Genomic DNA, 22416 nt, shown 5'->3' with positions numbered 1-22416 from the left:
GGTACTTGGCAGCTGTGACTGTCTAGATGGGGGCAAACAAATTGAAATTGAATCCAGGCAAGAAAGGCACTCCTGGTCAGTCAAAAGGCCAAACATAGTGTGTAGGGTTACAACCTGTGCTGGGTGGGGTTACACTCCCCCTGAAATCACAGGTTTGCAGCTTGGGAGTTCTCCTGGATTCATCACTGTGTCTAGAACCCCAGGTTTCGGCAGTGGCCAGGGGAGCCTTCACATAATTAAAATTTGTGTGCCAGTTGCATCCGTACCTTAAGAAGTCAGACTTGGTCACAGTGGTCCATGCTCTTGTTACATCTCAAATAGACTACTGCAACACGCTGTACATGGGGTTGACTGTTCGGAAGCTTCAAGTACTCCAACGGGCAGTAGCCAAATTCCTCACCGGAGCAGCGTACAGAGAGAACACAACCCCCTGTTGCATCAGCTTCACTGGCTGCCACTCTGCTACCGAGCATAATTCAAAGTGCTAGCTTTAACCTATAAAGCCCTAAACACTTCTGGTCCAGCTTACTTGTCCAAACAGTTATGAATCAGTTTGAGCATTAAGATCGGCCAGAGAGGTCCTGCTCTTGGTCCTGCTGCCTTTGCAGTGCCTTCTTGGTCGTGGCCCCTCGGCTGTGAAACTCCCCTCCCCCCAGCCCCCTCCCTCCTGGCGTTCAGGAAACACCTTAAAACTTGGCTGTGTGAGCAGGCATCTAAGGAAGGATAGCAATACATAAGCAGCTACAGGAAACTATGGGATCGATGCAATGTTTAAATACCTTAATTTATGTTTTATGGTATGTTTGATTATTTATATAGTTTTAATGAGTTAATTTATGGTTATATGTGATTCCTTTTAGACTTGTAATGTTTTTTATGTAGATGTAAAAATGTTTCTTTGCCATTTAACAACGTGATGCGACAGCTAAAAAAGCCAATGGGATTTTGGTCTGCAATAATAGGAGTATAGTGTCTAGATCCAGGGAAGTCATGCTACCCCTCTATTCCGCCTTGGTCAGACCACACCTGGAATCACACTGTGTCCAATTCTGGGCACCGCAACTGAAAGATGTTGACAAGCTGGAAGGTGTCCAGAGGAGGGTGACTAAAATGATCAAGGGTCTGGAAAACAAGCCCTATGAGGAGCGGCTGAAAGAGCTGGGCATGTTTAGCTTGCAGAAGAGAAGGCTGTGAGGAGACATGATAGCCATGTACAAATATGTGAAGGGAAGTCATAGGGAGGAGGGAGCAAGCTTGTTTTCTGCTGCCTTGAAGACTAGGATGCGGAACAATGGCTTTAAACAATAGGAAAGGAAATTCCACCTGAACATTATTATTATTTATTAGTGACATTTCTATCCCGCCCTTCTCACCCCGAAGGGGACTCAGGGCGGTTTACAAGTATATATACATACAGTATATTATACGACTATATTGCAATATTATTAGTAGGAAGAACTTCCTCACTGCGAGTTGTGGTGGAGGTTCCTTCTTTGGAGCCTTTTAAACAGAGGGTGGGATGACCATCTATCAGAGGCGCTTTGAATGAGATTTCCTGGTTCTTGGCAGGGGTTGGACTGGATGGCCCATGAGGTCTCTTCCAACTCTATGATTCTATGTTGTGAACCACTTTGAGCCCCCCTAGGGGTGAGAAAGGCAGTATATAAATGTTTTCTCACCAGTTTATTGAAGGGGCGCCGCACTTGCTGAAAGACACTTTCTTCATTACTGCACCATCTCAGTTAACTGGCAACCCATAGGTATTGGTAGATGCCAGGTAAATGTAGTTTCTAGTTGCTTGAGATTTAAAATAGGCCTATTAGCTATACCTCATACTGTACCATAAACTCTGTACTGAATTGATATTAATATTGAAATACAGCAATTAAAAGCAAATTAAAACAAACAAAAGCAAACTTTAATGTAACCATTTTACTATAAATATTTATTTCAATTTTTATTTAAAGCATTTTTGATGGAATACTTGAAGAGTTCCAGTTAACTGAAAGTCTTTTAGCTTCCAGGAGACATTTTCCGCATGTGAGCATAGACAAAGAATTGTGAATGTAACATTTTAATCCTATGAAGACAATTTGCTACAAACATCCTTCTATAGACCTCTTCCTATGGTCATCTGTTTCTTTTCCACTCACCTTAGCAGGTGATATGATGCTATTATCAGGCATGGGCAAACTTCAGCCCTCCAGGTGTTTTGGACTACAACATTCACAATTTCTGTGGCTGTTAGGAATTGTGAGAGTTGAAGTCCAAAACATCTGGAGGGATGAAGTTTGCCCATGCTTGTGCTATATCCACCCAAGAATGCTGTCAGAAGCAGATGCTAAACTTCTTTGATGGTATGAACATTCATTCAATGTTTGTGATACGATGTGCATAAACAGAATTGGCATTTCTTGCAACATAAGTTTTTAAAAATACATTGGTCATCACAGGGAAAGCTTAAATGTTTTGTAGGCTGTTATCACATATGGAAAGGTGGTGGTGAAAAGAATTCAAAGCAATTTTTTTGTGTCAGGAGCAACTTGAGAAACTACAAGCAGGTGAATCTGTACAGTTTCAACCGATTCTCTCTTTGACTTCTATTTGAGTTACAGTTCTCCGCAGCAACAATAAAATGTGATTTAAATCATGTTTTTCTAAGTAAACAAAGTGTCCCTGCATGAGTTGTTCTTTCCACTCCATCTGACAGGCAGCCCATGTAAATTAGAGCCGATACCAACCTAAGCTGTATAAAATGATATTTCCACAAATCCAGTATTCTCTTTCCCTCACATATTGCAAGTCTCTGAAGATATGAACAGAATCTATTTATTTCACATGCAGAATCTGAATTTAAAAAGACACGATCAGATACAAACCTATACTTATTTCCCTGATGGAATCAAAATAATGATGTCCTTTATAGATTATTTTCACATTAGAGATATTTTACCAAAATAAAATAAATTGGTTGTCAGTTCCTCTAGTTATCTCTCCTCAAAATACTGGTATAGATACTCAGTCATACAGAGGGTTGTAGTACATCAAATTTTTATTCTCATTCATAAGACAATATTTCTCCTGTCAGCAAAAAACCACCGAAGTGACTGCAGGATATATATTTCGGGTGCAAAATGTCTGCATGCCACATATGCAAACAGTAGCCTACCCAGCTCTAGGACAGTGTGTAAACCAATTATCTCACTCAACTAAAAATCAGCATTACAAAATATTTACAGAAAGCCACCAAAACAGAATACAACAACCTGATGATCAGGCCTATATGCAGGAAATAGTTTACCAGTACGTTTTGGTTCTTCGGGTGTATTCTTTGCATTAACTAAAAATAGTATTCAAGGAAACAACAGCTTTTCCAGGGAGCAGAGAGACACAAGTGAGTCTTAATAAACTTTCACAAAGAGTAGATGACAGTCTCTCTTTCTTTCTCTATAGTCTCCCCTTCCTCCAACTCTGATCACACGTTAACTGAGATAGAGAACTATTCCTTGTCACAAAACAATGAGCTCTTCAACTGGATGCCACTATAACATGGAACCCCTAACATAGTAGTATGATCTCATCATAGAATATGCAAAGATTAACTAGGAACAGGTTGTCACAGCAGCCCCTCCATTTCCTTCATGAAAGCTTCATACACATCATCCTTGGTTTGCACAGAAACAGGGGCAGACGAGCCCATCTTGGGCATGGGCTTAGTTATCTGCACAGATGGTTCGTCGTCGGGCTTCCTTTGGGCAGAGGCAGGCGTCCCCTTGTTTTCTCGACGGACCCTCAGGGCCGTGGGAACAAAGCGGGTGATCTCGGCCTTGGGGTTGGTGATCTGGGGCTTGGCACTGATCGTTGCGGTGGCTTTCTTCTCAATGGTGGCTGCACTGGTATCATCCACCTTGGGGCGCTGAATCAAACTGGGGGGAGCACTCAGCACCCCAGGGTTTGGAAGAGGAGCTGGAGGGAATAATCCAGGTGGAGGACCCAGGGGAGGGCGCAACATGCCTGGACGCGGAGGAGGGATACCTGCATAAAGAGAAAGGAGTTATCCTGCCCATCTTGGATGAAGAACCATCTTTGCTTTTAGCAACTGACTGTGATGGGTTTTAAAGAAGTGCTGTTTTGTTGGGTTTTTCAAATATTTTATAGTCTTCTAATGTATTTTAAATTATTTTAACTCTAGAGACTGTTCAACTGTTTTAAAACATCATTTATTTACTGATTATGCTTTTAATCTGTATGGGTTTTAATAATTTGCAAGATCACTTGAGTCCCATTATTTGAAAAAACATCAGAGCATCCATTAATAAAATAGTAACAATCACCAACACAAAAAGAGGAAAACAATGAAGATTAAAGCAAAACTAGGTATAATCTGAGATTCTCAAGGAATCCCACTAGCTCATTTTGAGTAAAAGCATGTGAACATGCACACGCTAACAGACAACATTTGAATGAAATTTTAGCAGGTGGACTTAATAATTAATTTTTAAAAATATTTCAGCTATGTGACTAATAAAAGTTTCAATTTTGAGTTCAGCATTGTAGTCCTAAGAGACAATAAAAATACTATTTTGTGCTTCTGCAATTCAATGCAGCCTATGAGAAAGTATAAAATATTATGCCTGACTTTTGCATGAAATATTGACTAGACTAAAGTCACTTGCTCTGCATTTTGTTCTCTACCTTAATCATCACTGAAGTGAGCAAAGGCATCAACTGTTCAATTATAACCTTACCTGGAGGAGCTGGCGGTGGGAGACGAGGTGGGGGGCCCCTTGGAGGAGGGCCAGGTGGCAGGCCTGGGGGTGGACCAGGAGGAGGGCCAGGGGGGCGCCCAGGGGGAGGGCCAGGCGGCAAGAGGCGTGGTAATGGGCCACGCAGCCCAGGCAATCCAGGTGGCCTCAGGAATGGAGGAGCCCCTACAAACATTAACAGACACCATAATTTATTTCTGAAAATGACTATTCTTTGGAACTTCCTGCCACCTAACTGCTTAGTTAAAAATCAAAGAGCTGATGAAAAAATGTTTTGAATACATTTCACTTTGAGGTACATGCTCCATGAAAACAGTGTCTACACATCAAATCACTTCACTCCCCTACCCCCACCCCTAAATAAACTCTCCTCCCATTGAACATATGCTAAGACAGAAAACACAGGCATCGACCAAGAAGCTTCCCTCATTTTGATGTCTTTCTTAGTAGGTGGCTTAATAACAAAATTGAATTTCAGCCTTATGAAAAACATAGCACTACTTGGGATACTTTTGTAGTATCAATGTGAACATTTCAACTGCACGAGTTTTATTATCAAACTTCCCATTTTCATTATTTTCGACCTCAGGTGCCAAAGCCAGACCAAGCTGGAGGTCCTTTAAGGACTCACCTGGAGGTGGTCCAGGGGGAAGGCCAGTTGGTGGCCCTGGAGGCCTCAGTGGTGGTGCGGGAGGTGGTCCAAGAGGAGGAGGCCCAGGCATGGGAGGAGCCTGCATCTGAGTCGGGGGAACAGGCTGTGGTGGAGGCTGCTGCTGCTGCTGTGGCTGGGTGGTCTGAGGGGGCACTGATGATGCATTCTCTGCATGGGACTCTTCTGTGCTCTGCTGCTGTGACGTATCTTCAGCATCAGAGTCATCATCATCGTCATCATCCTCTTCTTCAGAGTATTCTTCTATCTCTTTACCTCCCTCAGGAATTTCCTGGCCTGTAGGGAATGAATGCAGGCTCTGGTCTTTATTATACCAAGAGGCTTAAAGGGATGCACATTAGACAGTAGTCTAACCATAGACTTGAACAAACTGAAGCTTCAGGGGGAAAAGGAATGTCTGCTCAAAAGTTACAATAAGATTTCTTTACTATGCTACAGAGAATTAGATACATAGTTAAATGCTCCTCCAAGTGTATCCACATTTAAAACATCCAAAGCACATGCTCTTTTAAAGCAGGAGTGGAAACTTGGTGATGCTTTGTTAATGTACTATGACTCCAATCGATCCTGCCCACTCTGGCCCTACTACCTGGGGCTGATGGGAATAAGAATCCAACATCACTAAGGGGAAGGAAGTTCCCCACTAATGTTTTATGCATTTTCTCCACTTAAATAAAAACAGAAATGCAAGCAATAATCATATATTAGACAAGCCAACTTGAAAAGCAAGCAAAATTGTAATACTATATCCAAAACCTAACATAACCTGTTTATCAAAAGCTACTAGGGGAAAATTGAGAAGTATCAAAATCACATATGAAATCCGTAAGAAAGAAAAGTACCTTCTTGTCACCATGAAGACAAATATCTCACCCACTCCAAGCTTCCTACATGCATTTCAAGGATTGCTCCACGGGCACAAATGGAGGCGTCATTCTAATATATACAGGTCTGTCCATCTCACTATCATTTACCAACCCACAGACATATTAATTGTACAAATGTGGCCTATGGATGGCTGAACCTTCCATAAGAGTGTTGTCCTATTAAAATCAATTTGGACAAATAATTGATCACATTATTTTTTAAAACCACTGTATGCTTGAATTGTGACATTAAAAAACCCTCCAATCACCTATACATCTTACATGCAAGAAGCAGCATGGTATAGCGCAACACTGCTCAATGCTGTCATCTACAAACTGATGCTGATCCAGAAGTCATAAACTCTCAGCCCTTGATAAGTCTCCAAAAAGAAAAGAATCAATTTTAGCCAATGGGCACAAACATCCCTGACACACTGTTGGGGAGAGGGGCATCCCCCTAAACCAGGTCTCTGTGAGACCAGTAAAACTGTCATGAAAAACAGTCAAGGAAACTATTATTAGAGGGATTTCCTAAGCCTAAAAAGCTTATTTCCACAAAATACAAGAAAAGGTCATCCTCTAAAACCAAACTAATACTTAAGAAACATAAAGATGTAATCTGAGAAATAGATACTACTGCATCAAAATGGAACTCAAAAGTCACGGAACACAAACAAATAGCCTAATGTTCTTTTTCTATTTAGAAGCACATACTGGATAGTCAATAAGCAAAGGCTTGCTTAACATCAGGAGCTTTTTCTCCAGGCAAGCAGACCTTCATTACATGTACCAAAAAATACAAAAGGATTACAAGGAGAAGAAAAATCAAAGTCTCTTTACCAGCCATTCGTAACATCATGGCTTGAAGAGGGGTGAGTTCCTTCATGTTCTTTTTTTTCTTTCGTGATTTTCCAGGAATGTCGGCAAATCGTACACTGTGACCTGCAGATATATATGATAAAGGATTAGAGTCTTTTCAAAAATCACCATTTGGATCAGATCTTGGAATGTTCTAACGTAAACTAACATTCCAACAGACAGGCAGTTAGATTTTGGCATATCAACTGCCAAAGCAAAATATGGGTCTCAAAGAAGAGTGAAAAATACTTTTTTACTAGTACAGTCAATCCTCTGCATTTGCAGGTTTAACTTTTCCTAATTTGATTATTCACAAATTTGATTAAGAATCTTTAGATCCTCCAGCGTGACTCTAATGTCAACTTCCACCAGAGTTGACCACAGTAGCTGCACTGGAGGACCTAGAGAACGCTAGAGAGATGTTCCGTTTCTTTAAAAAAAATCCACCTTTTAATGAATGGTTTTACCACATTCACTGAGGTTCTGCATCCCTATGATCCATGAAAGTGGGGTTGGGTCCTACTGAATAAGGTATATCTCATAGTAATGAAAATAACCAGTAGAATACAAGTGCCATGAGCAGTATGAAGCCCAATGCACCACACTACTGCAGACCTCTCAATTTGGGAGAATTTCACTCCTGCAGGACTTCACTCATGCTTTTAGGATGAGGTTCCCCCTCCAAACTGAGAGTGATTGTTGTAAATTTTATTTCCAGAAGAAGAACCTTGTTTGGCCTAAAATACATCAATGAATTTTAAGAACTGGGAAAGGCCTCCATGTTCTCTAGAGGCCTTTTTTTCAGTTTTAAAAACATTTTTGTCATTTTGTTTTAAAAATGGAGCCAAAGGCTTCTGTAAAGTCCGGTGGAGGTACATTCATGGCCTCTGAACTTGGGATGCTCCCACCCCTGCACCAAATAGAATGATTCACTTTTTAAGAACTTCAGACCAGGACTGGAAAAATGTTAATAAAATAACTAAAGTACGAGGCTACTGTTAAGCAAACACGTCACATTTTGCTGTTAACACATAAACTTCTAAACAGCCATATTTATTATTTATTTATTTAATACATTTATATCCCGCCCTTCTCACCCCGAAGGGGACTCAGAGCGGCTTACAAATTAAATTTACATACAATATTATATTATTAGCATAGCACAATACTGGCAATAAATTACCATATTGTATTATATCTATATATTGTAATATTATTAATATTATGTGGGGGTTGACATATAATTATGTCAGCCTAACCAATCAGCATTATTAATATTTAAAGATTCCTAAGACATCACCACAACACAAAAAAGGTGATGGAGGAAAGAAAATTATATAATTGTTCTAATGACCAAACATAATGGCCACTAGGGGGAAGAGGAGCCAAGATGTCATTGATCTGAGAGAAGCCAACAAGTTGGATTTCACAGCTCTGCCTCTTCTTTTGATGCAACTTTTTGGAATACATACTACACCATATGCCACTGGAGGGGTCAAGGACAAATACACTTACACTATAAAGCTAAAGGCAACCAATGAAACTAATAGTAATTCAGATGTAGACAGAGAAGTTCCCTTAAGGAGAGAACTGTTTGTCTACTTAAATAAACTCCAATACAGGGTTCTTAGCTGTAATTTCAAAGCCATTGTCCACTACAGGTCCACTCTCCAAGCAACTTGCCTGCTTTCTTGTCATCACCTCCCTCTCGTTCAGCACTGTCATCATGATGCATGAACTCCTCCCCATCGCTGTCTGCATCACTTCTGTCGCTATCGCTATCATCAGTAGTGTCATCACGCTTGTCCTGATCCATGTCTTCTGGGTAGCCCTCATCTTCGCTGGTACTTGAAGCCTCTTCGTCATGCCCTCGTGGCCCTAAGAAGTTCAGATACAAAGGCATGCAAAAAATCATTAATGCAGTATGTTCCATTTCACTCTTCCCTGTATAACATTTAGGCAAGGGAAGCTACTTACCTGTCTCTGGGCTATAGGACACTTCCTCATCTCTCCTCCGAGGGACAATCTCTAGGGTGAACCCTGATTTGCGGCCATATATTTGCAAGACCTGAGGCGGGGGTGGCCCTGGTGGAGGCCCAGGAGGCTTTCTACCGGGAGGTAAACGAGGAACACCATGCCCAGGAGGTGGGAGGACTGAAACAGGTCGGATAGGAGGTCTAGGAGTAAAGGTTTGGGAGGGAAAATATCTAGTTAAAATTTTTTCAAACTTCAAGCCTGCACTTCTGCCTACTTTCCACTAAATATATGTTACATTAGAGCTAAACATGAACAAGCCAGTATGCCCAGAGTTTATGCATTTGCCCTTCTTACAACAAATTACTGAGAAGAAAAGAAACATTCACTTTCATTCCTAATAATCACTACAGATTGCTATTATTTTTATCTAGCTCTGATAACTATGCTCCACTGACCCAAGCCAGGGTCATTAGGCATGCCTTCATTATGGTTTAAAACTAAAGGTTACATGAAGCAGTTTGTTTGAATTGAGTTGAAAATGGAAGACAGGTCTCTGATTTCTTTACAGTTATATAAAAGGAGAAGAGGTGAGTGATATGAGTTTGTACTGGACACAAATGCAATCTCAACAAGAAAACTGTGACTGTTTTGAAAACAGACCACCAATATATGTAGATAACCAGATCTTGACATCCTGCCTTTAAAATTCACCCAATTAAAATGCATCTCACACACACACACATGAAGCTAACGAATAAAAAGCCTCAGTAAAAAACTGCTCATACACTGCCATGCCAGCAAGGGGAGTAGTTGTAATTCAGATGCACGGATAGCTTTCTTCATGCACAAAAACCTCAGGAAATACCAACTACTGTTGCAGAAATCATACTACAACCAATTCATTCAATACCATCGCTTATTCCCACAGCACAGTGTTGTCAAGAGAAGTAACAGGAAAGAAGAAGACCTCTTTCTTACTGTGCAGAGAGGAGTGCGCTGTACTGGTATTATATTTTATTGCCAGTCGGCCACAGAGAGCTGGATGCTAAAACAACACTAGCCGAGCCTCTGTCACTATTTCAGTCTGCTTGTTTAATGTCTGCTGACAATAGGTCCAAATAGGCTGGAGACAGCCTTCTTTTCCACTGACAAGAGAACTGCTCACAGCAAGGACAAGAAGTTGAGCACAAGTATAACTCAATTTATATTCCTCTAATGTCTCTGCCTCTGTCCCAGATTTCCCACTAAGATCTCCCTGTACAAGCAAGTACTCTTTTCATGTGACTTAAACAAAAATAGTTTTCCCCAACCTGACAAAATGTCTTAGATTAAAATGTGCATCATTTCCAACCAGCAGGACTACTAAGCATGCTGGTCATAAAAATGCTGAAGGAGACAGCCCAAGATATGCAGAGGCCACTGGGTTAGAAAAATGCTGATCTACATTTCGAGAATCACTATTCCACAAATATTCAGTGGGCAAGTACAAATGTTATATGATTAAAATACCACTAAATGTACTGCAATGCAGAATTCTAACCCCTTCAGAACATCTGCCCTTCACCGCACCCTTCCTTCTTACCCATAGGCTGATGTCTTTTTAAGAATGGATGGAGGCTGGGCTCCTGGCAGAGGGATGTCCTGAATGAGGATATTGGAAGGGGCATGGGGCATATCTGGCAGAGGGATACTCTCCACTTCAACATGCTGAGCATTCTGTAAAAGATTAAGAGTACTCTTTAGTTAATCTTCAGGATGTGGCAATTAGCATTCTTCTTACTGACACTATTACTTTGGACATATGAGTACTGAAATTAGGACAGAAATTAGTAGCAGCAATAATCAAAAGGGGGAAATAGCAAGCATTTTCAAAGTCTTCTTTCATAAAGAGGAAAAGAGATGATGTCTAGTCTAAACAAAATCCTTAGCAGTTTTGTTTCCATATAAAGACTTCCATTTCAATATCAAAGTAGTATGGATCACACATTAGTCTATACCAGTCATAACAGTTGCAAGCAGTGAACAAGAAGATACAATTAATTGTGTGTATGTGTGTGTGTGTGTGTGTGTGTGTGTATATATATATATATGTGTGTGTGTGTGTGTGTGTGTGTGTGTGTGTATAAAGTACTAAAACAGAACTTTCTTACAAGATGTATGCAAGCCTAAAAGAAAATGTAGCAACTCAAAAGCTAACGCAGAATGTCTACTTTGACAGAAACCTGTTTTAAGACAGTCACAGGATGGTTTCAACAAGACTAAAAGGCAGGAACAGTAATCCCGACTGGTTTGATCAGATAGTAGACATTTTAGTGCTACTATAGCTGGATACATCAGAAAGAGAAGGTAAGACCAGCAAGTTAGCCTCTACTAGATCCAATGGAAGAGACCACAACCAGAATCCTCTCCTGACAGAACCTTTTCCTACTTGACTTATCGTTACAGAACTTCATTATACAGCAGCATAAAATGCTTAGTATCTTAACTATTTGTAGCTTCCAAATTCTTTTCAGTATCAGTTTTATACCAATAGCCACAATGATAAAATACAACCACCTTCAGTGCTTCAGCAAAATCATAACAATTATCATATGTAGTAAACAAATGTTTGCTATCCAGCCTCAAGGACCCTCCCTATTGGAAATAGCAACCTTCTTCAAGCCTCCACTAGTAATTTGTTTTGTATACGATTCTGTTTGCTTACTGTATTGTATATGTATGTTTTTGGTATGCAGCTTTCCTTTTACTCTATGTTTCTTGAGGTTGTGGGAGGGGATGCAGACCACATGATCAGATCTGGGACTGTTCAGAGTTCAGACTCCATTTTAGAACACAGAGATGCTATTAGACTTTGGACCGCAAACTCATGTTGCTGTTAATTATAAGAATGATGCCCTGTATTATCTGCACAGAGAAACCACTTCAAATCCATCTGTGACTGGATTGTATTGTATCTGTATGCTGAATACATGAAGGTTGTGAGTAAACCAGATATTTTTAATGAAGTCTATTTTTGTCTCTTGAGAGCATGATATAGAAACAGGAAGTAAAAAAAATCAACATTACACCAATGTTGTTCAAAACTGGTAGGGGCACATACCTTCACAGCATCAAAGTACTGGCTAAGCTGAGACCTCTTTTGCTCATACTCCACTTCTAGCTTGCGTAGCTCCTTATAGATGTCTGGATTCTCCTTCTCATAGAGCCGCAGGATACGCTCAAATGTTTCACGCAGCTTTTTGCGTTTGTCTTTCAACACCTTCTCATTCAACTGTGGTTGCTGTACTGGGTTAAACTCTGGTCCAGTATCATTAGCAGGATTGGGACAGCCATAGAGAAGAGGAAGAGAGTTTTAGAAGTGGAACCTGAATATTTTGTCATTCTCTTCTTCCCATCACACCAAGTTAACATGAAAAGGACAAACATGTGAAGAATTCAAGATTCTGACTGGAAAAAAGAAATACAGAAACCAAGTTGCTAGTGCCAGACTCCTTCCTACAAGAATTTGCAGGTAACTCCCTCCAGTTGTTAGACAGCCCTCAGAAAAGAGGCTACAAACTCAAATTATTAAAATATGCTGTGAAGGTACTAACTGGGACCAGTTATTGAGAAAACATTGGGCCAATGTTCAAAGAGTTTGGTTCCCCACACCATTTTTGAACACAATTTCCTGGTGGTTTTCAAAGTCCTACATGGCTTGATATGCAAGCAGTTCTCACACCAGTCAGCTCATGAGTCGTTTCTGGTGGTTCAGGTATTCAAGTGTTCCCTATCATCTGAGGTTAAAAAATGTATAGCAAGAGGCCAGTTCTGTTGTGACATCCAATTTCCCAGGAAAACTCAGCTAACACTTACTGTGATCCCAGGCTAAGACTAAGGTGAAGAATCTACATTTAACTACATTTTTGAAACTCTTTTAAATTGTTTTAATTAGAATCATAGAATCGTAGAGTTGGAGGAGACCTCACGGGCCATCCAGTCCAACCAGCTGCAAGAAGCAGGAAATTCTCATTCAAAGCACCCCTGACAGATGGCCATCCAGCCTCTGCTTAAAAGCCTCCAAAGAAGGAGCCTCCATCACAGTCTGGGGCAGAGAGTTCCACTGCCGAACAGCTCTCACAGTCAGGAGGTTCTTCCTGATGTTCAGGTGGAATCTCCTTTCCTGTAGTTTGAAGCCATTGTTCCGCATCCTAGTCTCCAGGGAAGCAGAAAACAAGCTTGCTCCCTCCTCCCTATGACTTCCCCTCACATATTTGTATATGCTACTTGCTACTCTACTGGCTATCTAATCAGCTGGAAATGAATTTTATGAAACTATAGGTCTCTTTTTTAAACACCAGAATCTTGTCTGTTCTTTTGATTGTAATAAATTATTCATTCAAACACTAGAATCTTTGAAGAGTAATATATCAGTCTTTTTACAAACAGACAAAAAAGTTCTTTAACATAATTATCTACATATTATCTGATGCCATGTTTTAAATCTGTTCTCCGAATCCCTCAGCCTTATAAATTCATTTTCCCGATCTTGTTTCTTGAGTCAAACTGCAAAAGGGATAATAGTCACACTGACCCATTTCATCAAGTTTTTCCATGTCCCGAATTATTTGCTTGGGATCCTTCATCTTTAGCACTGCTGCTCGCACCATCATGCGTTGCTTCTTGTTCTGAAGTCACCAGAAAATAATAATTTTTAAAATGAAAATCATGCATTTTAACAACCAATTTAATAAGGGTAATAAAAACAATTTCCTAATTTTGATTCTTGATGTGACCTTCATTTTACACACACACGCATATCTGTAATACATATATCTGTATACTTTACATAATCTCTGTGGTTTTGTAGGTTCTACATTATAGTTATATAGTTCTCTGCTCCTTTGGCCAAACAGTGCATAGATATCTGGGTTTAAAGATAAGCTGGAATACATATAACTACAGAATGTTAATGGTTCCACAACACTAAGAAAACACTTTTGAAACAGAGTGAAATGGATGGACAAAAACATGAGTTTTAAAGAAGAAAGGGCTGATTAGCTAACACATGCAAGCATTAAATAATGGCCAGCCTGAACTTTTTTTGTATTATTAAAGGAATGATCTCTCACCTTCTTCAGCTCTCTCTTTCGAGCCTCCTTGCCTGCAAAGATACAAACAACCTGAAAAAAACTGATCCATTTCATATTCACACAAAAGGAAAAGCGGGAGATAAAATCTAGTCGTCTCCTCTTTCTTCTCTCTTTGCAACTAGTCCATTGGCCAGTGGAAGGGAGGGTTCACTTTATCAACACTATGAACCAGTTATTCACTTTCAATGGAAAACTCACTCATGCGCAATTTCAAATATTCCTGACAGTTAATTTTCCTCTTGAAAAAAGCCTTGCTTATATAGAACAAGATATGCCATGCACAAGCTTTAAGGACATTTGGCTACAAAGTGAAACTGATACTGCAAGATGATTATAGATTTGTCCAATTTTCAGCTAATGGAAGATGACAATATTTTGCCTCAACATTAAACCATCTTTTATTACATCATTCCATGCTATTTTGACTGCCCACCCACTTGCTTAAACTAAAAGATGGATAGATGGCTGGCATATATGGAAGGAAGAGTAGAGTTGTGAAACAATATTTTCTGGTTGCTCTACTCCTCAAAACACGACCATGCCCTAATGTAGCCTCGCAAAAGCTACCGCAACACATGCAGTTACAGAACGCCCCATAAACAGAATTCAGGAGTTAAGATATGCAGAAAACATGGGCATGATAGAGCAAATAGTTCATATATTTTCAAACGGTCTTAAAGTTATAAAATATTAGGTTTCAATATTAGACTATATTAAACATGATCAATTATGAATGTGATGGTGTTTTTATTTTGAGATGATGCTAAATATCTGGCATATCAGCACCCCTAACTACAATTCAGAAATGGAAGGAAAAAAACAGTGCTACCATGAACGTCTGCATGAGACGCAGCATTCCAATTCAGATAAGAATACTAATAAGTTTCAAGAAGAGTTAAACAAGTTACCGGTAGCCTTAATTGAACTAAATGTTAGCAAAGGAGAACTATGCATTAACCGACTTCTGATTTTTTTCCTCCAAGTTGTGCTTGTACAGCATGTGTTCTTGAGGTACGACTTGGGACAGGATGCACACAACTCTAACTTTTATAACACCTCCAGCACAACATTAAAAAAATTGAATGAAAAAGCTCCCCGAATAGTTGAAATATACTGAAAATAGTAGCAGTACCCCCCTCAAAACACCCCAGACATCCCCACCACAAAAAATTTAAGGTCAGTGTGATGAACATAGAAGTCATCAGAAGACGCCTTGATTTCTTGCTGAATTCAGGAAAGTGATCGACAAGAAAAGTGTTTGCCAAAATTTGAACAAAAGCCCTCCTTAAAAATCATTCTTGCCACCATCATATCGCTAATATTTCATACTGATTTCATTCTTCTGATATTGGTTAATATTAAAAACATGGCATATTAAAGATGCAGCCTAGCCTAAAACATATTGAAGTTTTAAAACAATACACTGTTTTTTAATGTGTGGCACCTTTAAATCATTATCTGCCTTAAAAAGGAAGGAGTGGCTTTTCAGATACTTACGAGCTTGGTCTGTGGGATTCATGAACTTCCCACTCTTGGTGGAAGAGGTAGATCTTCGCCCCATTTTGATCAAGTGTTTCTTTCACAGTTCCAATGACTGACCTAGACTAAAGAAGACATATTTCAGAATGCTGTCAATATTAACAAAATCCTTCTAGCTCTACTCTCATCTCACACCACAGTAGTAGCCATCTCTTCTACATGAGGACCACTTTAAAGCACTATCTCGCCATAGTTTGCTCAAAAGCCACACAAGGGAAGCAGGCATAATAAGCCATGATTATCACAAATGACTGAAAACTTATTTATTGAATGCAATGTTCTTTCTTATTATCCTGCTAATAATAAAATTAGTTTGGTTTTAGCAAATAAGAATTGATCTTTTTAACATTAGTTTTATTCAGAAGTACAGAAATACAAACAAAAAATTGATACAGAAAAGTCTTACAGAAAAAAGAGCAATACCCCCATAAAGACAGTTGCTTCTTGACATATAACACAAGACTACAATTTACTGAACTATATCTAAAACAATCATCTTAACCTACACAAATCTAAACATACTAAACATATAACACGGACTAATCTACAAGTCTCACACATATTGCATGTTGATTTTTACTTCTTTTCTACTCTCTGAAAATATCACTGGGCATATTTGATACTTGCTGCAGTAATCATATATAGTAATAATTTTCCATGTTTCCTCTATAGTTGATTATCCAGATGTCCCTTATTTTAAAAAATGTCAAAATCAAGGCTTGCTTTTTAGATTTTTTTTTTAAAAACACACCCAAGCCATGGTTGATTGAATCAATTAATACAAAGGGCAGACTATTCTTACTTCATGATTCAACCACAATCTCCAGTCTGTTTCTACCCATTGAGATGAAATCAAAGTCAACCTGAAAAGGATTTAAAAGCTGGAAATGGAAATGTGTACATGACTGTCAATGAAGAACTAAAGACCACCACAATGGAACTTCACTAGGTTACCTTGACTCAGCGTGCATCTATATTGAGGAATTAATGCATTCTGATGCCACTTAAGGTGCCATAGCTCAATACTATGGAGTCATGAGAGTTGTGGTTTGATTATTGTGTCTTTTCCACAAAAAACTGCTGGTACCTCATCAAAGGTGCCTCTAAACTGTAGAATTAATGCACTTTAACACTACTTTAACTGCCATGGAAGTCCACGCCTTTGTCACACCCTGTCTGGACTACTGCAACGTTCTCTATGTGGGGCTGCCTTTGAAGATAGTTCAGAAGCTTCAACTAGTTCAGAGATCAGCAGCCAGATTACTAATTGGAACGCCGTACAGGGAGAAAAAACACCCCCATGTTGTGGCAGCTCCACTAGCTTCTGGACTAAATACAAAGTGCTGGTTATTACTTTTAAAGCCCTAAATGGTTCGGGTCCAGACTATTCAGCAAACCGCATCTCCATATACAAACCTGCTCGGGTACTACGGTCAATGAAGAAGGCCCTGCTCTCAGCCCCATGCCGATCTCAAGCGTGGTTGCTGGAAACAAGGGAGGGGGCCTTCTCTGTAATCGGCCCCCGACTCTGCAATTATCTCCCTAAAGAAATAAAAATGGCCCCCTCCTAACTATCTTTAAATAAACAGCTAAAAACACATTTATGAACTTTAGCATATAGAGGAGACTTAAAATATTATGTATAATTACCACCGACCAGAAATGATGTTTCACCCTGGGTTTGTTGGCTGCATAAAAATTGAATAATTTTATACGGATTTTCAGATTTGGCTAAATTTGTGTTGGGTTTTGGGGATTTTATTGGGTTGTTTTTCTTTTTCTTTTCTTTTGTTGGTTGATTACAGCATTTAATGTTTGCCATACTTTTGTTGGAAACCACCCTGACCCCTTCGGGGAGATAGGTGTGGGATATGAATACAGTATTATATTATTATTTATTATGGCCAAACGCTTTGGAATAATGGAGTTTGTAGTTTTACTGAGGCTTCGACACTCTTTGGGAGAGCAAGTGACAGACCTTGTAAAACTACAACTCCCAGGATTCCATTGCGCTGCACCATGGCAGTTGAAGTGGGGTCAAAGTGCATTAATTTTACAGTGTAGACCAGGCACGGGCAAACTCGGGCCCTCCGGGTGTTTTGGACTTCAACTCCCACCATTCCTATCAGCCTCAGGCCCTTCCCCCCCCCCCCCCAGCCGCGAAAGAAAAGGGCCTGAGGCTGTTAGGAATGATGGGAGTTGGAAGTTCAAAACACCCGGAGGGCCCAAGTTTGTCCATGCCTGCTATAGAGGCACCCAAAGTCATTATATCGCTGAGTTAAGCACATTCTTGTAAATGGAAGCGTTTTCAATGGCCTGGAAAACGGAAGCACGGGGTCCTACCTTGACTACAACAAGAAACCCAGGAAACAAGCTTCCGCTCCCCTTTTTTTTCGGCAGGGCAAGGCCGGGCACATTAAGCGAAGCCGGACACCAGCTAAATCCTCGCCAGAAGGTAAAAGAATCGTGGCTCCCAGCCCCGTCGCTGCAAGCCACCGAGGAAAACGGGCCCTACAAGCCCCGCTCCACTAAACCTCCAGCACTGGCCGCCATCTCGGAAAGCCGCGCAACCCCACAGCAACGACAATAGAGAGCGAGAGGAAGAAGGACAGAGCGTCCCACTTCCGGCGAAAAGGGCGTCCTTTGGACACATAGACTTTCTAAAAGATTCAAAATTCAGCGCCTAACTTCCGGGTTAGTTTTGGCCATAAAAATTATGACAAATTATGACAAAGTTGTTATCGAAGGCTTTCATGTCCGGAATCAATGGGTTGCTATTTATTTTCCAGTCTGCATGGCCATGTTCCAGAAGCATTCTCTCTTGACGTTTCGCCCACATCTATGGGAGAGGTCGTGAGGTCTGTTGGAAACCTAGGAAAGTTGGGTTTATATATCTGTGGAATAATGTCCAGGCTGGGAGAAAGAGCTCTTGTCTACTGGAGGCAAGTGTGAATGTTGCAATTGGCCAGCTTGATTAGCATTGAATAGCCTTGCAGTTTCAAAGCCTGGCTGCTGCCTTTGTTGGAAAGTGATTAGCTAGCCCTGATTGTTTCATGTCTGGAATCCCCCTGTTTTCAGAGTGTTCTTTTTTATTGACCGTCCTAATTTTAAAATATTTAAATACTGATAGCCAGATTTTCCCACAGATATATAAACCCCACTTGCCTAGTTTCCAACAAACCTCACAATTTCTGAGCATGCCTGGCATAGATGTGGGCAAAACGTCAGGAGAGAATGCTTCTGGAACATGGCCATACAGCCCATAAAACACACAGCAATCCAAAAGTTGTCGCTTTCCAAGCAGGAAATCCCATGTGACAAAACCGCAAATAAAAAAGTAGATTTACATTTACATTTACAAATGCGGTTTTAAAGAGTTTGGGTGTATCTACATTGCAGAAGAAATGCAGTTTGGGACCACTTTAACTGCTATGTGTCAATGCTGTGGGATCATTCTCTGCCTTAAAGTGCCTCACCAAACTACAAATCCCAGGATCCCATAGCGTTGAGCCATGGCAGCTAAAGTGGGATCAAACTGCATTAAGGGTACAGTGTAGGTTCACTTGCATTTCACATGGTAAGCATTATTTCTTTTATTTCCCTACTACCGTATACTAGGTTAAGTAAGGGTTTTCCCCTGACATTAAGTCCAGTCATATCCAACACTGGACGTTGGTGCTCATCTCCATTTCTAAGCTAAAGAGCCGAGATTGTCCATAGACACATCCAAGATCATGTGGCCAGCATGATTACATGGAGCACTGTTACCTTCCCACCAGAGCGGTACCTATTGATCTACTCACATTTGCATGTTTTCAAACGGCTAGGTTTGCAGGAGCTGGAGCTGACAGTGGGAGCTTACTCCGCTCCCCGGATTTGAACTGCCGACCTTTTGGTCAGCAAGTTCAGCAGCTCAGTGGTTTAACCCACTGTGTCACTGCTATTTATTTATTATTGTCCACCCTTCTCCCAAAGTTGGATTCAAGGTGGTTTACAATAATATTTAATGTAATTAATATCACAATTAATGTATTAATAATAATATATATTTTTAAACTACTACCGAAACAACTATTTTACAAAAGTGGAAACAGAATTAACCCTCTCATTATTAAAAACACACTTTACCTGGTGAAGAGATTTAGAGCTCTTGGGGGCTTGTATGTAGTTCTGCAAACTTTTTGTTAACCAAATTAAGGTTAATTACTAGTACTGATTTTTTAAAAAAAATCTTGTTAATAAAAGCTTTGCTTTTGACTTGACTGGGTCATTCATTTCTATTAGCCATTCAGTTCTTCTTGAAATATCTCATTTGTGGGACTGATATTCCCTCCACTGTGATGGGGATGAGCACCATATTAACATTCATTGGCTACAATTTGTTGCTTTCTTTCTTGGGACTTCATCAGATTACACTTGGTATCTCTCCAAGGAGGTGCTCCAAAGAGGTCTGTATATCAATCTACAATGATATAGCTCTATGTTCCACTCTAGTTGCCATGGCAATATGCTGTGGAATTCTGGGGCTTGTAGTTCAGTGAGGCATTGGCCCATACCCTAAACTGCTAATCCCAAAATTCTATTGTTAAGGCAGGCTTGCCTTTAAATATTCCTGGCCTTGTTTCCCTGTTGAGACCAGAAAAAAAGATTAAAAATTAAAGAAGTTTTATTACTGCAGCAGAAAACTAACGGGTTCCCTCTGGAATTGCCAGGTACGTACTACACAAAAAACAAACAAAATGGTGCAGTAATTATAGGTCACAGATGATTACACAAAGACACACTAACATTATTTTCTTCTAGGCCTACCTCTCAACTCCTCCCAGTTCCACCTCCTGTTCCTGCTCCTCTCAGTTGCCGCAATGAACATGTCCAAGATTCTTCAGACTGAGCCCTATTGTTTATTCAGAGTTTGCAGCTGTCTTATCTTTTTGGCTGCTTCTGCAGGCCGAAGCCTTGCAATTCAGAGTGACCTGTTGCTATGGAAACCTAGCTCTCCCCACATTCCAGCATCTCTTACTCTTACCAACTCCTCCTCTCATTGGGTTTCTGTGAGTTTTCCGGGCTGTATGGCCATATTCCATAAGCATTTTCTCCTGACGTTTCACCCATATCTATGGCAGGCATCCTCAGAGGTTGTGAGTATATTGGAAACTAAGCAAGGGAGGTTTATATATCTATGGAAGATCCAGGATGAGAGAAAGAACTCTTGTCTCTTTGGAGGCATGTGTAACTTGCAATTAATCACCTTGATTAGCATTAATTAGTTAACCATTCGAAATTCAGATAACAACTTAAGGAGCGGTGTAGATCCATCACCCGGAGGGCCTTGCTACTTTAAAACTGGATTAACATGCAAACCAGGTTTGAAAGCTACGGGAACTGAAGTTTATTTATTTCAGACATGAAAGGATGTCTGATACAGAGTCTGCGCTCTGAAATGATTGGACATACCCTTGCAACTCAGTGCAAGACATTTTATCCTCCTTTGACAGCCATTCAAAAGACCTGCTCCATCCCGATTGGCTTAAAAATGGTCATCAAGTTCGGATCCAAGCTTTCGTTGGCAGGAGATTTCCTGTGATGTCGGAGGTAGACTGAGTTTTCCTCGTGGTGGGAAAAATGAAGCACTGTCATTTGTCCATTTGAAGCTGGAGTCATTTGGAGGGTTCTCCCAGGCTGGGCTTCATCATATGGTTTAAGGTCATGTAAAGAGGCCATGATGGGATGATATGAGTATATATAAAAGGAGCCAGGCTCTGAGACTATGAAGAGAGTTTTGCAAATATAGACAACTCAGTGGAAACCACACAGAACAATGAACTGTGTCTCAATTCTATTGAGACACCGTTCATATCTGATATTTCTGAAACACCTGGATATCCTCTGGAGCCTGACCCCTGTTGTATCTTTAAATTGGGTCTTTTCCTGTTTGCTTTGCCTACCTGAGGAGATTTTCTCTCAGCACGACCTCAAACCAATTTCACAAGCACCACAAGTCCTAACAGTTCCACAAGCACTAAAATAAAGTTAAAAGTTATTCTGGGCACGCTGGGTCATATCTGCTTCTGGCCACACCAGCGCATTCCAGTTCCAATGAATGTAACACATATATATAAGAGTCCCCCCCCCCCCCTTGTTCATGTTTCATAATTAAATCATAACCATGAATGTAATCATAAGGGGAAACTCTTAGGGCAAACTCCAGGTGAGGGGATTTGGGATTAGCTGAATGTTTTAGGAACATTTCCCTTCCATTTCCCCAGAGCTTTGGGCTTGGTAGATGATTGATTTAATCCTTTCAGGGATTTCCAGGCCCTGGGTGGTTGCGGAGATGGACCTTTGCGAAAGACTGAACCATATGTCTTTCGCATTTGCGGAAGTTGTATTAATTTAATAAAAAAAAATTCAATCAAAACAATGTGTTATTTTGGGAGGGAGTGGATGTCTCAATAACACCATCAGATAATTGTACAAAATTTAAACTTGAATATTTCCATCCTGAAAAAAAATGGTTTGCTACTACAGCAAATATCTCAACTTTTCTAAGTGACAAGTAGAAGCTATTGGTGTTTAATATGTACAATCCAAAAAACAAGGCAAAGAGT

The 22416-nt window shown here is 40.2% G+C and overlaps 1 protein-coding gene across 3 annotated transcripts; it reads right to left on the bottom strand.

The window, feature by feature from the left end:
• Positions 1-1917: 1917 nt before the first annotated feature.
• Positions 1918-20771, bottom strand: wbp11 (WW domain binding protein 11). 3 transcript variants are annotated; one of them, XM_008110786.3, is made up of 12 exons: positions 20618-20771; positions 15767-15873; positions 14249-14280; positions 13711-13804; positions 12238-12434; positions 10720-10853; positions 9138-9337; positions 8844-9038; positions 7143-7244; positions 5398-5712; positions 4749-4931; positions 1918-4035 (listed from the first exon to the last, which is right to left on the bottom strand). In XM_008110786.3, the coding sequence occupies exons 2-12, from the start codon at positions 15828-15830 to the stop codon at positions 3617-3619; spliced, it is 1935 nt and encodes a 644-aa protein (XP_008108993.1). In that variant the 5' UTR covers positions 15831-15873; positions 20618-20771; the 3' UTR covers positions 1918-3616. The 3 variants fall into 3 exon arrangements, with proteins under 3 accessions (XP_008108993.1, XP_003221105.1, XP_008108994.1); XM_003221057.4 differs by lacking the exon at positions 20618-20771 and adding an exon at positions 18152-18399; XM_008110787.3 differs by lacking the exon at positions 20618-20771 and adding an exon at positions 18152-18399 and having other exon boundaries at positions 15767-15868.
• Positions 20772-22416: the final 1645 nt, after the last annotated feature.

Source organism: Anolis carolinensis, chromosome 5, assembly GCF_035594765.1.
Source record: "Anolis carolinensis isolate JA03-04 chromosome 5, rAnoCar3.1.pri, whole genome shotgun sequence".
Classification (NCBI taxonomy): Eukaryota; Metazoa; Chordata; class Lepidosauria; order Squamata; family Dactyloidae; genus Anolis; species Anolis carolinensis.
The sequence above is the reverse complement of the archived record's forward strand: the minus strand, read 5'-3'. Positions and strand labels throughout refer to the sequence as shown.

What these genes read in the sequence shown, in the direction of transcription:
- wbp11 (XM_008110786.3), bottom strand. Translation starts at nt 15,830, where the DNA reads ATGGGGCGAAGATCTACCTCTTCCACCAAGAGTGGGAAGTTCATGAAT. An exon ending in AGTACTTTGATGCTGTGAAG is followed by an intron (nt 10,854 to 12,237) that starts GTATGTGCCCCT and finishes AATCTTTTACAG; the next exon opens with AATGCTCAGCATGTTGAAGT. An exon ending in AAAAAGACATCAGCCTATGG is followed by an intron (nt 9,338 to 10,719) that starts GTAAGAAGGAAG and finishes CTTTACTCCTAG; the next exon opens with ACCTCCTATCCGACCTGTTT.